Source organism: Anthonomus grandis, chromosome 7 (assembly GCF_022605725.1).
Source record: "Anthonomus grandis grandis chromosome 7, icAntGran1.3, whole genome shotgun sequence".
Classification (NCBI taxonomy): Eukaryota; Metazoa; Arthropoda; class Insecta; order Coleoptera; family Curculionidae; genus Anthonomus; species Anthonomus grandis.
In genome coordinates this window covers 26,818,268-26,835,838 of record NC_065552.1, presented here as the reverse complement: position 1 = coordinate 26,835,838, position 17,571 = coordinate 26,818,268, and the positions used below count along the sequence as shown (strand labels likewise).

Genomic DNA, 17,571 nt, shown 5'->3' with positions numbered 1-17,571 from the left:
TTACTCATAGGTAATAGATATGTAAATAAGTAATAATTATAATTAATAACTAACAAGTTATAATTAAATCTGAAAAATATTTATTTGTTTTTAAAATCACGCTATTGTTTTATGTTCAATTAACAACAAATGCAAATCCATTACATTAGTGCCAGTATGTCCAGTTTTCACCAAGAACTCTCCATTAGAAAAACGAGTAAAAAAGTTATATGAATCATTATTTTCCAAAGATTCATTTGGTTGTACTTCTTCACTAGAAGAATCTTCCACTAGCCCAGAATATCCTATCGCACCAGCAGCATCTGTAGGTCCATCTATTCCATCTGTACCAGCACTGAGAAGTGAAATATTTGCGGCATTTTTCGGATTGTGTAGATGGGACAATTTATTTAGTTGTAATGAAAAATTAAGGGCCAATTGCTGATTTCGGCCTCCTTTTCCCGTGCCTTTTACGGAGACAGTAGGCTCACCTTAAAACAAAATGTCCATCAGTATTTTAGCATATTTTTCGTTAATATGTTTAAAAAGTCCTAAGGCTTCTAAAGTAAACTAAACCTACATAAAAACAAAAAGTTATTTTCTTTGTCTTACCCGCAAATACCAAAAGCATTTTATTACATGCCCTCAATCTCAGAACTTCATTAACAGCATTTTCTTCAATGCCAAATGAAAGTCCTTTAAGTAATTCCTCAATTTTCGTAAATCTGCCATTCAATATTTGGTAAGCCAATTCAGCGTAGACTTGCGCTAAGTAATTCACATCAGCTTCTACCTGAAAATATTAAAATTAGCATAAAGCTACGTAACCAGAAGCTTTATTATAGTCGTCGCATTATAAGTGAGAAATGATAATATTGCCAATTCTTTAAGGACAATGTGTTCACTTTGTACGGACCAGTGACATAAAATGATATAGAAGCAGTAGAATACGATACACTGCATCTTATGCCGAGCTTAAAACATTGTGCCTTGCACAGATAGTTTCGAGGCGTTGAAAGGGTAAGGGAACAGAGATGAGAATTAGCAAGCTAAATTTCGCAAGCTCCCTAGTAGATTTAAATGAATCCTAATAAGCAGCTTATTTCCGTAGAACTGTATACTTCTTTGCCAGTAAGATCTACGAAAGTACCGGTAGATCCTGAACCTATAATCGGTATAGATAAATAGGTGTTACGAATAGATAAATTGCATTACAAAAGAATCTACTTATTAGAAAGATACTTCGAAAACGGAACGAAGCATTTTGCACGAGGCAGGTTAAAGCACATATATCTGGGATGTCTGTCTATCTCATCAAATAATTTCTACTGCCTAAGAGATGTGAAATCTAGGACATTGAAGAGTGCCCAGCTCTCACATAAGCTATACTTAAACATTTGGAAAATACTAATTCTCTCAGACCAGAGCACCTCATTAGCTTTTCCATTTGATCTCTGACAAACCTATATGTACAACAGCCCTCTTTGATTTCCCACTCTAAATCCAAATTTAATCCAATGTAATATGATAAAACAATTTTTTACAACTACAGTACAAAGAAATAAACCTACCTCATGTGATACAATCACACACTGCCATCCCATTTCTATGGCCGCCTCTTTAAGGACCTCGGTAGCGATTCTATTATTTCCGATAACGAAATTTTGTACGTGATTTTCGACAGTTTCAATAGTTGATGGAGTATTTTTCGGCTGTGGCGTGACTTCGCTTCCGGTTTTATTGTAAGCCGATTGAATTTTTGCATTTAGGACAGATTTAATTGAAATGGGGCAAGAGGAGCCATAAAGATTGTATTTTTTGAGGATCTAAAATTTAAAATCTATGTTATCGGAGAATAAGATTTCAAAGAAGGGAATTATTATATATATATTCCTGGTGGATGATTTGTCGCTTCATTTAGATCGTTTATTTCTCTATAGTACTTTTATATAATAACCTCTATAGCGTCTTTAGGATTTTCCTTAGAATAAACAGTTGGTCCACTAGCAATCAAATCAATAGGATTTCTAACAATGTCACTAAGTATTAGTGAAACTATCCTGGAAGGGTATGCAACTTTTGCTAAACCACCACCTGAAAAATATTTATAAAAATCAATTTGTATAGAATATTAAAAACTACCTTTTAGTAAACTTAAATTTTTCCTAACAGTATTCAGCTCTTGTATAGTGGCGCCACCTTTACTTAATCCTTTAATAACAGCTTGTTTCTCTTCAAGTGTAATGGGAGGTTTAGGTAATGGAAGTAGCGCAGATCCTCCACCTAAAAAAGATTTATTTAGGGAGCTTAACCAGGAGCTTTAATATAATTATTCAGTCAAACAGTAATTATTTATAAATCATCAACAAAGACCGGGATCAATAATGAAACAAACGTTTCGTATCGGGACCGCATTAATTCGCAATTGCGAGAGAGTGCCTGTTCTGTTTACTTTTAAACAATTGTTGTTTGCCCGTGCTCCCAATTGAGCAGCAACCCAATTTAGTGCTATATTTTACTAAATACAAACAATTATTGTTTAGTGGGTGAGCTTGTATAAGAAAAGTGATTGTTATTTAGAGCTTATGGCGATTTTTTTTAAATAAATTTAATTCACTCTAGAAATAAATGGAACAGCATGGGTTGTATTTTTAGATTATAGCAGATACAAAAATGTTTCAATGGACAAAGACCAAAATTTTAGTTTTTTGTGTACTACTCAAAACCAACTCTTGTTAATTTATTGCACGTGTTTGAAATGATTTGGGTTTGTAAATGTTAGTCTTGGAAGAAATACGAGCGTTATAGAGAATTGAATTTTAAATAAAATAACAAGAACATTTTCATGTTATTTTCGATATTATGATAAAGAACTTGTTTGGAAATATCAGTCGTTATTCTTATTAACACGTTGGCTGCCGTAAGTACTTATAGCAAAATATGTGTCACAACCTATCGAATATATTTCAGCGTGCAATCACAGCGGTAACTCGATCTTATATTTTTCTTATGACTTGAGTTCCCTTGTCTCCACTTACTATCGTTTTTTTTTTGTAGCACTGTTCCCCCTCAACTCCATCCTGAACAGAGCAAATGCAGGACACCAATGCAAATAAGAGAAAAAGAAAATAAGCTACCCACTATACGTAGACGATATGAAATTGGCAGCACAGTCAGCTGTAGAACTGATCGAACATTTTGCACAAGTAAAAGAATGAAGTGATAATGGTATGGATATTGGAATCGACCAATATGCAAAGGCTTGATTTATAAAAGTAGAAGTACACGCCAAGGAAAATATTGTGACCGACAATACAATAAGGATCCTATCCTTATATCAAACAGGGATTTATAAATACCTTGAAATAGATAAAAATGATGAAATAAACACAAACAAATGAAGACCAAAATAAAAATAGAATACTTGTATAGAACAAAAGAGATCCTTAAGATAGAACTGAATACTAAGAATAAGATAGCAGCAATAACATCCTTCTCAGTAATCCAGTATAGTGTAGGCATCATTAGATTAGATTAGTACAAGCAGAAGTAAGAAAACTACACAAGGAAACAAAAAAATTACTCAAAATATATGGCGCACTTTATCTGCGAGCCGACACTGATCGAATATTTATCTCCAGAAAAAAAGCAAGTAGGGGATTGGCTCGTATAAAGTTCGTGTACAAAATTGAAACAATTTTAAAAAATGGTGTTATTATATCGAGATATATACTTATTATGGTGTCCAGATCACAGCTGCAGAACAACCACATCAACGACGATCTTGCCACAGTAGCGAAGATGAAAAAACAGTAACTCAAGCAAGTCTGAAACAAAGCAAGTTAAGGAGACTAAGCAATATTTGACACAGCAGGTAAGAAAAGGCGGAACATTAGCAGATAAGAAAGATTCTTGATCTTGAACAAATTGTAAATTAAAAGATACATTGAATTTATTACTTCAATGACATATCAAATGCTGGAGTTTGTGGTTCAAAACTCTCATAGTTTTCAAAATGAAAGAACTTTAAGAATTTCTTATAATGCATATTAGAAGTTATTTGGAATATTGGTCTATTATATGGAGTCTATTTTGGGCATTGTTAAAAATACAAAAACTTTTTGAGGTACCTTTTTTTTAAAAAAACATACTGTATACTATTTCCATATACTACACGTTATTTTAATTAATGAGTTTAAATCTATTACACTTGAAAAAAGAAGAAAAATGGCAGAAGCACTATTTTTGTATAAATTAATTTGGCACCAAATAGATTGTCCCTATCTTGTTAATCAGTTAAACTGTGGTGTTCCGTCTTACCCAAGGCACTATTTCACCTTCGGGGTTCCCAGACCACCAACTAATTTGGCCAAATAGCTTGTTGTACAGAATATGTTCGTTGGTTAATAATGAGTTAAGAGAACTAGATATATTTGAAATAGGTTTAAAAAAATTTTGGGCAAAAGCCTTAAAAGTAAGTTGTAGTTACTAGTATTATTATTTTAATATTATTTTTTTTGTTGTATATTTTGGAAGTCGGTTTAGCAAATTAAATGGGTACTTCTTCATATGTTATTTGCTCTGTGCCTTATGCATACATTTTTGTTAATATGTACATTTATTAATAATTGTAGTCTATTATTGGGCGAAAGCAAGTTGATTGCTTAGTAAATAAATAAATAAAGAAAAGACGTAATAAACTGAATTCAGACGTGGGCGTAGTAGTCATATACAAATCTAAAGACATAAACAGAGACACTAATAATAGCATACCAAGATCAAGCCATCGCAAAAAACAAAAAGACAAAAATAATGAAAACTAGTACACAAAACTGCAAACTCAGATCTTGTAGTTGACATTGCTGAAGTTACCATAATACAGCATATTTAGTGCACTGATTTAATTATTTGTTTTCAAATAATAGACAAGACAGTTAGTAATAACTCATGGAAAACTCACGTTAAAAAAATAATAAAAGAGCAATTTAATGTGAATAAACAAGTGGTTTTAGGAACAATAAAGGAATGTTCACTCCGCAAAAGGGTCGTAATTGTTAAAAAAGATGGCTGGAAAAGGACAGAAATTTAAAAAAAAATCGACACGACAATTTAGCCTTAAAGTCACTGTTAAAGGCAAGGGCGAAAATATAAGCTTTGGGAGCTTTTTTAAAGTTGTAGAATTAATATTTGTTTCAATTCATATTTATTTCAATGGTTTACCTTTTTGACTCCATATACCTTAATTAATATTGTTAAAAATGAATTTTTAATTTAAAAGTAAAATCGATACATACTAATGTGTTAAAGGATTTACCTTTTTACATAGAGTGTTCTTGATTCATGTCTTAGACCACAAGTAATTTTCCTAAGGAATGGCAGCAAATAAAGCAATACATATTTTTTTACCCTGATAATTATATCAGAATATATATGTTACGGGTAAAGTTAGAATAACGGTTAAATTTAGGTTTACCCGGATAAACTGCACAATACCCAGAAAACATGGGTAAAGTCCAAAATATTAATAAAATTGTACACGTTTCGGGCTTTACCCGGGTAAACCGCGTTCTATCCGCCTTGGCGTAGTTAATGTTAAAAAATAACGCCATAAATATTTGGCGAAATTTATTTAATTAAAAAAACAGGTTTTACAAATCAAAGGTTACACTAAAACTGTATCCTAACAAAGTAAAAGATAATATATTCTATTTGTTCAAACAAGACAAGTTGCTGTGACATTTCGAGTTACAAAGATTTCCAATAGCTTTACATTTACATTTATTGGTCATGCATTTTGTCTTAAATTTTTCTTTTCCGGTGATACACTTTCCATCTTAATAAGGTTCCTGGAAAACATTTCTTCGATAGTTTCTCTCTTGTTCGCTAGCCTATACAAATCATCGTCAGTTTTCTCGATAACTGTCATGAGAATGTTTCTAAAATCACCCCTTCCTCGATCAGCGTCTGGAATTTTTACTCTCACTGTATCTCCAACAGAACATGGGGGAAACTTTGAATTAGATAAAGCTTTCGTCTTCTTTGCTTGATTTTCTAAATTTCTTTTTACGTCTAGTCTGTTTGACTGTATATTCCTTTGGTACAAGTAAAGTTTACACCTTATATTCCCTGATGTATTTAAATTGTCACACTCTACACACTTGCTCTGATTTTCTGAAGTTTCTGTATTACTAGGGTTTTCTCGATAATTATTGTTACCATTTTCTATATTGCCACCTTCAGTAATATCTTCTTGCAAATTGTCTGGTTCTGGGTCACTATTCATAGACTGGTTTATATTTATTTCTTGTTGAGGCTGTTCACCTAAACCAAATTCCCTTACCACTTTCTCAAGCTCTTCTTCGGTTCGTAGATTTTCAATAGCTTCTTTTGAAAAAGCTGATGTGGATAGGCCGACTTTAATATCATGCCCAAACATGGCGGCATAAGGAGCTTGTTTTATCCCATCATGGTATGCCCTATTTTTCATTAACTGAACAAATCCTAGACCTTCTGACCATCGCGTGCAGTTTTCATCGTCCATCCACGTCATAAGCATGTTTTGTATATCTTGATTTGCTCTTTCCACGCTGTCTTGTGACTGACTGTGACGTGGTTTCCCATGGACTATTTTAAGGCCACTCCACATCGTAAATAACTCTTTAATGACATGATTGGCGAACTCCCGGCCGTTGTCCGATTGTAGTATAGATGGGGCGCCGAAAATACAAAATATGTCTACCAGGCTCTTAGCTACTTCCTCAGCCCTTTTCGACGTTAATGGACGTATTTGCACAAACTTAGTTAAGTGGTCCTGATACACCATAATAAATTTGTATTCTCTATCCGGATGGGATTGCATGTCAATTAGATCCACTTGACAATGGCTGTTCGTCTCCGAAAAAACCATTGGTTTAACCACAAGTCCTTTTTTGGCAGATTTCAGTTACTTTTGGCAACCTTCACACAAGCGCAGATATAACTTAATAACATCTTGATTTATATTCTTGTACTTTTTTTTATATTCGCTTTCCATACGGTGCTTACCACCATGTCCTATAGCTAAATGTGCATCATGCATAATGTCAAACATTTCGTCGTTTGTAACGTAATATTTAATGCTAGATTTACCTGACGATACACGAGCAATAAGCTTTTCAACGCCTCTAACAGAACATATGTCAAATCTTTTTAACCGCCGATATTGTAGCGTAGTCTTAGTTTTAGAGTTTTTTTGCCAACTTGACTGATTCTAATATTTCTTGGTATTGTTCATTATTAAAATAAAAACTATTTGCATTTTTCGTAGACATCAACTCGTTAAAAACTATATAAAAACGCTGTGCTAAACACGCACGTCCACTCTCTTCGGTTACTATTTCAGAACTGAACTGAACGTGGTGAAAGATGATGCAATAATAATTCCTACATCGAACTTTACCCACGCAAAAGCGGATAGAACGCGGTTTACCCGGGTAAAATCCGAAATATGTGTAACTTCAATATTATTTCGGACTTTACCCATGTTTTCTGGGTATTGTGCAGTTTATCCGGGTAAACCTAAGTTTAGCCGTTATTCTAACTTTACCCGTAACATATATATATTTTCTAAAAATCATATTAAAGATAAAGTCTAAGGTTCAAGTTTTAAAAATCCATACGTAAAGCTAAATTTCAGCCTTTATTTTTTAACATAAATACATCTCTGTTATGTAATCTTCTTAGATATTCATTTTACCGACTTATTTCTTATTTCTACCTAATCAACCCTAAATTGACTGTTCTTCTATTTTATTTTAATATGTTTTATTAAGGTATAGTATATGACAATTCAAATATACACGGTCGGCCAACTAAAGTCTTAGGTGCAAAATCATACAATAACTTAAATTAAAAAATCTATCACAAGTTAAACAGAAAACAATAGCATTTCGCGTACTCCCCCTGCAGTAACTAAAGTTCCACCCAAATTTAACATACGAAATTAAAGGCCGACACCGACACAGTGTTTTGCCAGTAGGCAATTGGCAATAGATTTATTGTCGGTCGCTTGTATATGTAACTAATGTAAAGCTGGTCATGACAAATAAAGTGCCTAAAAATATCCTGCAAGTCCCTATTTCCTGGATCTTTGGCCTTGAATTCATGTTACATTTGAAGTCTTTTGCGATTTAAAAAAGTCATTCGTTAGTGGTGTATATACACCAACTGTAACTGTAGGGGCCTAAACATATAAATATCTAGAAAATTTTTGGAGTATTTTACGCAGTTTCATAAGAATAAACCGTTTCTCATTTAAAATAAAACTATTTCAAGGAAAAGCTTTTCATGAACATCACAATTATAACAATTACAACACAAATTATAACAAATAACAAGTCTTGTTCTCCAGATTTAATTCTTTCTTGATGTAATTGTGTTTAATAAAACGTGAGTTTTATACAAGGTGAGTCATTATTATTGCACGACAATGTGAAGGGTGTTTCTTGTTTTTTTCTATTACTTGGGTCAAAATATTGAAAAATCTTTTTATAAACCTATGTTCAAAAATACCTATAAAATGCCGAAAATAATAAACAAAAATAATGTAAACTTTAAAAAAATATAGGAGCTGTCAAAACTTTCAAATTTTTGTTGTCAAAGAAAAACATATCTTTTGCATGTTTTTCTTTGGCGTATGAGCAATGCATCATATATGCATTGCTCATACGCCAGAAATAATTCAGAAAGAAAAGTCGATTGTTGGTCAACATTTAAATACACTATACTTTCAAGTTTTTCGTTTTTAATATTGTTACATTTTTGTAATCATTTCGAGTAAATAAAATAATAGTTTATTTAATACTAGTAGGTGACCTGACCTGTATAGAAGTTCACAGTGACTTTTCTATACTTGACAGTTTTAAAGATGTAATTTCAAATCAATTACAGTAACAGAGAAATGTGTGATATGCATTTTGTGTACGGTATTGCAAACGGCAATGCCTACGAAGCATGGCGTATTCACGAAAAAAGATAAACCCGAATGATGCTATTCCACATAGCAGGAAGCATTTATTTGCCTCCATCAGCAACTCGGTGGAAACAGCAGTTTGGCTGCTAACAATGAACGACCTCGTACAGTTGCAACTGTAGAAGCGAAAGAGGCAGTGTTAAACCAAATTGAGAGGGATCCTACAATAACTACAAGAAAGATTGCTACAACACTAATTATTAGTCAATCGACAGTCTCCAGAATAGTGAAGAAGGAACTCTTATATACTAATACAAGCAGTTTTACCAGGTGATTTTCCTTAAAGACTCACATTTTATCGATGGCTACAACAAGAAATAGAAGAAAATCCTCAGTTCGTGGCAAAAATATTTTTCACAGATAAAGAAAAATTTCTCAAAAAATGCAAATTATAAATTTTCACAATAATCACATATGGGCATACGAAAATCCGCATGGAATTATTAAATTACGTCGGCACTAGCAAGAATTTTTATTTAATGTATGGGTGGGAAACATTTAATATAACTTAATTGGTCCATTTTTTTGCTAGAACGATGTTTACTGGCATGTTCTCAAAAAGGAACTGCCTGAAATATTAAAAGAAGTCTCCTTTGAGCTGAGATATTAAATGTATTTTATGGACGATGGTGCTCTAGCACACTTCAATATTTAGATAGAGAATATTCGCTGGATAAGCCGCAGAGGTCCACAACCGTGGCCTCCGCGATCTCTCGTTTTAAACTCATTACCTTTTCCTCTGGGGTCACCTAAAACAATTAATTTATACTACTCCAATGAAAAATGTTAAAAAGTTAAGAAATAGCATAGTGGCAAGTTGCGCAACAATTCGAAACACAGTAGGCATTCGTGAAAGAGTTCATAGAGTAAGTGCTTGCATTAAAATATTTTCAACAACTTCGATAACCTTATGTTTTACGTCATCTTATTCACTTTTTCCTTTTTTCAAAACTGTTGATTTTATACAAATTAAATTGAATAATTAAAATGGATGTTTTCATTGTTGTATTTAAAAACTCAAAATGTAATACATGGCGCCCTCTATTTGTAACGTAACTAATAAAAAATTTAAATTTAGCACCTTAGAAAACCTCTCTATGCCTTTTTTCATATGGTTATCCTCGTTTACTTTCAAATTATTTAGAAAAATTGAAAATAAAATTAAAATTTCCATGCTCTATATTTTTGCAGGAAAGCATTTTTGACATAGATTTAGATTAATATTTTGACACAAGAAATACGTCTTTAAATTTTCGTCTTAATCTTAAATACTCACTCTGTATAATTCGGATGTCTTTGACATACAAGGCTACAAAAAATTCTTCAGTGGCGGATCGTTTAACCACAGGGATGGTGTCATAATATATATAAAACATGGTCTTCATTTTTGAGTTTCAAAAATATAGTTTAGCAGAAAATACAATTATTAGAACCGAGAGTACATTAGAAAACAAAAAATCAGTGTAGTATTTGTGATATATAACATTTTGTGATAATATAACACAATGCTGTAAGGTAGACACTAAAATAATCTTGGGATATATTATTATTAAAATTCTCAGAATTAAAATCCAATAACTCAGGATTATTTGGACACTTTAAATATATCTGGATTTCAATCAATTATCAACAATATACCAGGGCAGATGTCAATAAGAAAAGTTGCCTAGACCACATTTCCTTAAAAAGCAATTACATAACAATGAACTCACTTCTCCCAATTATTATGCACTCTCATATAACACATCATTATCCAACCCTTTTACAATTACCAACAAAAATGCAAAATCATAATCAGAATATAGAAACATATAAAAAAATAATTCACAAAAATTTACCGACTAACCTGAAAACTATTGTTAGATCTCAATAAATTAAAACATCAAATATACGTGGTTGTCGTGAAAGGAGGAAGAGCTGGCAACACTGTTTATGCCCGCTTGACCAGGAGGAAGATTCATGCAGCATATCGCAAAAGTAGTATCGTTTGTAATCGATAAAGAAAATAAATCAAGATTTTTTTCTAATATAAATCGAGTATCAATCAACAAACCATAAAATCGTCCCCAATTATTAAGTTCAGACATTTTTAACAAGTAGACCTGTAGAAGAGACCTGAGTATTTAGAAGTTTGGTTATAAAAAGTAACAGAATTTTGTTTTTTGTACTAGAACACCTTCCTATACCGAGTTTTATGCCAAAAATCTGAAATGCTTCTCAAGTAATTAGGAAAAATAAACAATAAAATTGTAACTTTGTCATCTTGTCTCGAAAAGTATTAACTTTTGAACTAAAGTTTGTTTGGGGTCAGCTCAATTTTATTTTGGGCTGTAGTATATCAAGTTTCAAGATTTTTGTATATTTTCGATATATTCTGTAGTTTAATATATTCGGCGGTACATAATATGTTTTTATTTAAATCATTTTATTATTAGTGTTAATTTTTGGATCTATTGTTAGCTTGGAAGATGATTGCTGCAACTTCACTATTTATACGTTTCTTTTTGAACCTCTCTTATTAAAAGTTATATTTATTATTTTTACTTTTATTATTAGAGAAGATAACTCATCTTAAGAGGTTCTTATATTTGACTCATGTAACAGTTTTTTGTAATTAGTTTCATTTAAGCGTTTGTTATTTTTCATTAATTTCTCATCGACTAATTTCAATTTTCCTACCAGATATTAATACTATAACAAGATCTTCTTTGCTCAAGCCCTCCAATAACTCCACAATCCTTTTGGCTCCCTCCAAAGCTTCCACATCAGGAATGTTGTCTGCAGCGCCCTCAATAAATTGAATTTTTTTGCTTCTTCCTAAATATTGCGGATAAGTTTGAAATATTCCTTTAGGTACAGTCACTATCGCCCTCTCTAGTTGGTTTCCCAATGTGTTTTCCAGTTCGATCGCCATGCCAAGCACAGCCTTACCGAATCCTACAGCGTAACATGGCTTTGAAAGGGAAATAGTTTGATTGTTTATGGATAGGCGGTTTGTGTCAAGCAGTTTAATCTTAAAAAATGAATAATAGGTTAATAAGGTATATATTTAGTTCATTATAAATTATTATTATATTCTTAGATTATAGACCTACTATTAATTTATGATTTTTTTAAATTTAACATAATAAAAAAAATTAACATAGCATTTTAAAGAAAATGTACGCTTGTTAAAATGAATCTTCAATATATTTTTACATAAATCAGAAGATAATAATTTTTCTAATAAAAAATGTATTTACATTAATAGCCTAAAGCTAAAAAGAACAAAGTTATATAGCGATATTAATAATTTTTCCAAATTTAGGAATTTTAATAACCTAGATATTTACTGTTTTTTTGTTCATCACAATTGTTTAGTAGCAGCCTCGAACTTACTAAATATACCTGGACTGCCAATTCAATGAAAAGTAAATGACCACTTCTAGGTGGCCCCCATTTTGCGTGATTGTGTTTTTTCGATGTTGGTCACTCTGGCAAATTTCATTTATGCCAATTATCGGGAAACAAAACAATTAAAGTTTTTGAGAGGTTATGTTTACATATAGGGTGTCTCCTTTTTCATAGGGACAGTATTGCTATCTCCTATACTATAAAAAAAACGAAAAAAGTGTATTTAGATTTTTTATGCGACGTTTCGTTTTTTAGATATCATAATCAACTTTTTTTTTAAATACGGACCTAGATTTTTTATTTTATATTTAAAAAGAATTTTTATTTTCCTTTTCAACAATGTATAACTTAAATGTCTGTCTCGACGTTTCGGTATAAAAATAGCAGTTTTCAAGCTTTTTTCTTTAATACGGACCTGATTAGTATTTACAAAATTAAAATACGGCAGATTTGGGTTCAGTTGGGTTAGCTGCTAATATTATTCACTAACATCAATTGCGGCTGATATTTTTTTATGTGGTTAGGAAAAAAATTACGATATGTGATTTGTTCGATATTAATATTCGATAACGAAAATCTATTTTCAAAGCTGTATGGAGAGCCACCTTTAATGAAAATGGAACCGTGCTTGCCGAATGGTTCAAACTTTATAACAATGTCAGATTTATTACAGCTGTGACTTATTTAGGTAGGCCATGAAAACAAAAATATGTCGTAGCTACAACAACAATTATTAGTATTAATTACAACAAAGTTATTAAAATATTACTTTGATATTTTAACGTTTTGCCGTAAGTTAGTTTCTTAAATTAGTTTAAAAGCTTTGGTTGTTTCCTTAGCAATTTCCTAGTTCAATATTAACAAAATAAATACAAGTTGTAAAATGGTACGGTATAGTGATAGTGAAAAAAAGGACATGTACGATGTTTTTATATCTTTTATAGTATAGGAGATAGCAATACTGTCCCTATGAAAAAGGAGACACCCTGTATACAAAATAAAAAGTTACATTTAGTTAGGAATTTAAGATAGTTGCGTTAGATCTGTGATTTTTTTTGTACTTCTTTAAAAATTTCGTTAAAATTTGCGAAAGAAAGTAATCCTCACATAAAATGAGACAAAGTTTTAATTAACTTGGGATACATGATAGAACACTTTAATATATCTGTTTTATTACTCTGATAATCTTGAAATGTACAGTGTTTCCATATTAATAGGTACAACCATCTATAAAAATCAAAATATAAATGATTTCGTGAGGATTTCTAATTAGCAAGGAATTATATAGCAAAAATAAAAAACAAAATAAACACAGACAGATAATTCACAATAATCCGGTTTTGAGAAACGGTGAACCAAATACTTTTAAATAAGTATGGTGATACATTATATACGTATTAAATAAGCAGAAAGCTATATCTGTCTGTCTCAGACGATATACCCAAGTGTAGTTTACAAATCGTCAAAAACTAGACAATCCGCTATACTCACAATTGACAATGTTATTTGAAATCAGTCATAATGAGTGATCGTGTCGAGTCGTGATTTTAAAATTCCAATGATGATTTAAAAATAATGTCAATAAAAAAAATAAATTTAGTTTGTGTCAGACGATATACCCAAGTGTGGTTTACAAATCGTCAAAAACTAGGCAATCCGCTATACTCACAATTGACAATGTTATTTGAAATCAGTCATATCGAGTGATCGTGTCGAGTCGTGATTTTAAAATTCCAATGATGACTTAAAATTAATGTCTATACAAAAAATAAATTTAGTTTGTGTCGTTCGTGACAGGTCACACGTTAAACGTCAGTGTCCTCAACTTCTTACTAGCTAAGGTTTTACCATCGGGCATACTTGTGACATAATTGTCCACGTAAAAGCTGTATCGTAATCTTCCAATAGTGTCTCGTGAATAAGGACTACTACTGACAGCTTCTCTAAGAGATATTTCAAGATGACATACTCCAAGGTTACACGTAATGGAAAATGAATGCTATTCACTCTGCGGTCTGCCCACAAGACAAAGAATCATGGTTTCCCGTGTACAAAATATCAGCGATATCTGCTCCTAATATTAGTTCTATAGGCCATGTCTGGAATCGGAAAGTTTAATACCTAGGTCTGCCAGCTCACCTGACCATTGACCACTAAAGAATCAAGGTATATCACTACATATAATAGGCTGATCCAGAGCCTTTATGAACATCACAAAGTTCTCACTCCTAACCTTGATATCATGGCATTGATGGTCATAACCTGTATCTCTGCCTCCAAATAAATAATTAATCACCTTCAGAGTGCTTAAATTTATATCCCAGTAAAGCACCTGTTGACTTCAAAATATAAATTGTCTGGGAACCATAACCACCAATACTCTCACTCTATTAAATCTTTAAGTTGGACTCTTTAAGGATTTACAAAAATATATAGGTGTTACTGTTATAACGCCGTCATCTTATCACGTACAACAGCTCTTTCGTTTTGAATGGAAGGACTTTTCCTTATTTAAAAGCTACTTTATAAGCGCAAAAAATTAGATGATACTGTTTATGCAAAGATCTACATAATTAGACATCCTCCTTTTTGCGTTTCCTATTCCAGAAGTATTTTTTTTATTTATTTATTAGCAGACATAGTGTAAAGCTGAATCACTCACTTACTTAGTTCTTACCATTGCATCGCTATCTTTCTTTTATGACCTTGAATTGCTTTATTCCAAACAACTGGATTTCTCATTTCGATGATTCCTTCTCTCTTTTATCAGAACACCACCAACATGTGTTATTACTCCATGATACGTGTAAAACATTTCAATTCGTTATAGCCAGTAGGTAAATTAGTAACTGCTGATCGGCATATTTGTAATGTTAATCATGTGGCCTAAGGATTTACTTAGGCTACCTAGTGATCCACCTAAAAGTTGTCATTGTTTTCTATTCATAATATTGCATATGACAGCAACCTGCTGGATATGGTATTTCAACCTCACTTAGTAGTTATGCGTTTGATTCTTCTCCTTTTTGGGCGAGTTTTTTAACCTTTCTATCTTGCCTGGCTGTCGGTGCAGATTTGTATGACCATGCCCCTTACGTTCCCCAGTAGCATATTATTTTTTGTACACTTAAATAGCAGCCATTTTCACCTGAAAAACTACACTGGTTTATATTTCTTTGGACTATTACATACTCTGTACGGCCTGTTACTATCCAAGGCTTTTTTTTAATTGAAATCTATATCTGCTCGTGTATCTTGGAAATAGATATCTAATGACTACATATGGCAAAACTTATTCCCAATCCACGTTTTGTCTTCTAATAAACTGTGTAAATCTTCAGTTTCTAATATCCATCCTGACAGCAGCTAGGAATGTGCTTGTTCTGAGTCTAAAAGTTTTTCTCAGAATCATTAGAAGACATTAATCCAGAGGTTCTTTATTAATGTTTTGTTCTTAATTATTTTCTATCCTACTAATGCAGTGTTAATGAGCTTTGGTTTCAGTTTAGTCAACGGCTTGATATATTCATAAAGCCTTTTGAAGATTGGTATTGGTAGTCAAATAGTAGCTTCTAAAGTGAAAATCATCAAGAAATTGCATTTAATTGATTCAGAGGGGTATAAATCGTCACACATTGCCTATGCAGGTAGCAATGACGTATGCTCGTTAAATCTACCATACCTATGGACAAATATTAGAGGTAATCCTTAAGTCTTCAGCCCTACTTTTATCTAATGTAAGTGTAACATTATCATTCACTACTACCCAAGCATTCTTATACCACATATTGATCATACACGCTTGTCAAGCTTACTGTCACGTATACAACCACCTTTAGAAAAGAATTTTCAAACTAAATGATTCGGTTGGCACTCCTAATCATCAGCTGTTAATACTGTGAGATGTAAACTTTGGAATATCAAAATTCCTTAATGACCGTGCACTCCGTTATCTACTTATTTGCCTATTAATTATACACAATATTTGCCAAGCTGTACAAATCTTATTCAGTAAAAATCATTATTATTTTGGTACGAAAAATAACATGAAATTAAAATGATTTGGTTTAATGCTATCCTAATTATTACCTTATGAATACTTACATGATTTTGGATGAGAGCATTAGGTTTAACTGATTCAACTGCTTTCAAAAATAAATTTCTTAAATTGGACAAACTGCCGCTACAATGTGTCGACATGGTTTTGTTAATAACGAGTTTAACTCGCGCTTGTTTACAAGTCAAAGCAGCTGTTTTAAACATGTTACGTAATGATTTGATAATAAGTTCGATGTATAGTTTAGTAGGTATTTTGCTAGTTTGTCAATATAAGGCAATGTATATTTACGATTGTATGTTTTTATACTTTTTGATACCTGATAAGTATTTTTTCCTCTAAGTATGGGTGCACATCAGTATCAGTGATGTTTATCATATTATATATTAATAAATATGATAACGATTTTTTTGGATATTTACTTACTTTTTTTATTATGACCGGAGAAATGCAATCAAAATAAATTACTGTTTATCTATTTCAAAAATGTCATATATTTTTTTTCAGACAAGAATAGAATTTCTGATTTTTTTTATGTTACCTAGACTGATCACATTCGATGTTGAACCTTATTGTTTTACTTCGCATATTTCTCTTATTACAAATTTTATTTATGAGTGTAAAAAAATGTTTATTTTTTGTGTGTTTCTTTAAGTGTAAAAAAAATCTGTAGCCGATGGTGCAATTAGCGTTTAATAGAAATTAACAGCTTATTTTCGGGGAATACCGTTGGCGCGACAGGCGGTGGTACGGAAACGCAGATAGCTGGACCAGGCCGAGAGGAAATTTAATTTAGTACTCTTATCAAAGTCTATATATTTATAAATATTTTTATATATTTTACCTAGGTATATTTAGTCTATATATTCTCATTCCCCTTATTTTTTGTTTTTAGAGATTAATACGGTGCTTTGAAATAATTAAAATGACTAGTTGATATTTATATAGACAAAAGAATAGGGGATCCAAAATAAATCCCTGTGGCACACCACTCCAGCAGCCGACTGGAGTCTTTTACAATTTGACAATTTTTTATCACAGAGTTTTATTACAGATTCAACATTGGCGTTAACCAATGTGCTCTTTTTTTATTATTTGTGATTTTTTTAGAGATTCATGCCGATTAAATAAA

At 31.9% G+C, this 17,571-nt stretch overlaps 1 protein-coding gene across 1 annotated transcript; it reads right to left on the bottom strand.

Annotated features, from left to right (window-relative positions):
- Positions 1–57: 57 nt before the first annotated feature.
- Positions 58–16,741, bottom strand: LOC126738642 (glycerate kinase). Its single transcript, XM_050444065.1, has 7 exons — positions 16,487–16,741; positions 11,669–12,002; positions 2,122–2,262; positions 1,937–2,073; positions 1,551–1,805; positions 592–772; positions 58–470 (listed from the first exon to the last, which is right to left on the bottom strand). Exons 1-7 carry the CDS (start codon positions 16,643–16,645, stop codon positions 97–99), a joined length of 1,581 nt encoding a protein of 526 aa, XP_050300022.1. The 5' UTR covers positions 16,646–16,741; the 3' UTR covers positions 58–96.
- Positions 16,742–17,571: the final 830 nt, after the last annotated feature.

Excerpts from the sequence above, each read along its gene's own strand:
- LOC126738642 (XM_050444065.1), bottom strand. The coding sequence starts at position 16,645 with ATGTTTAAAACAGCTGCTTTGACTTGTAAACAAGCGCGAGTTAAACTC. Across the intron at positions 2,074-2,121 it reads AAATTTAAGTTTACTAAAAG|GTGGTGGTTTAGCAAAAGTT; the intron begins GTAGTTTTTAAT and ends AATATTTTTCAG. Across the intron at positions 1,806-1,936 it reads ATCCTAAAGACGCTATAGAG|ATCCTCAAAAAATACAATCT; the intron begins GTTATTATATAA and ends TTTAAATTTTAG.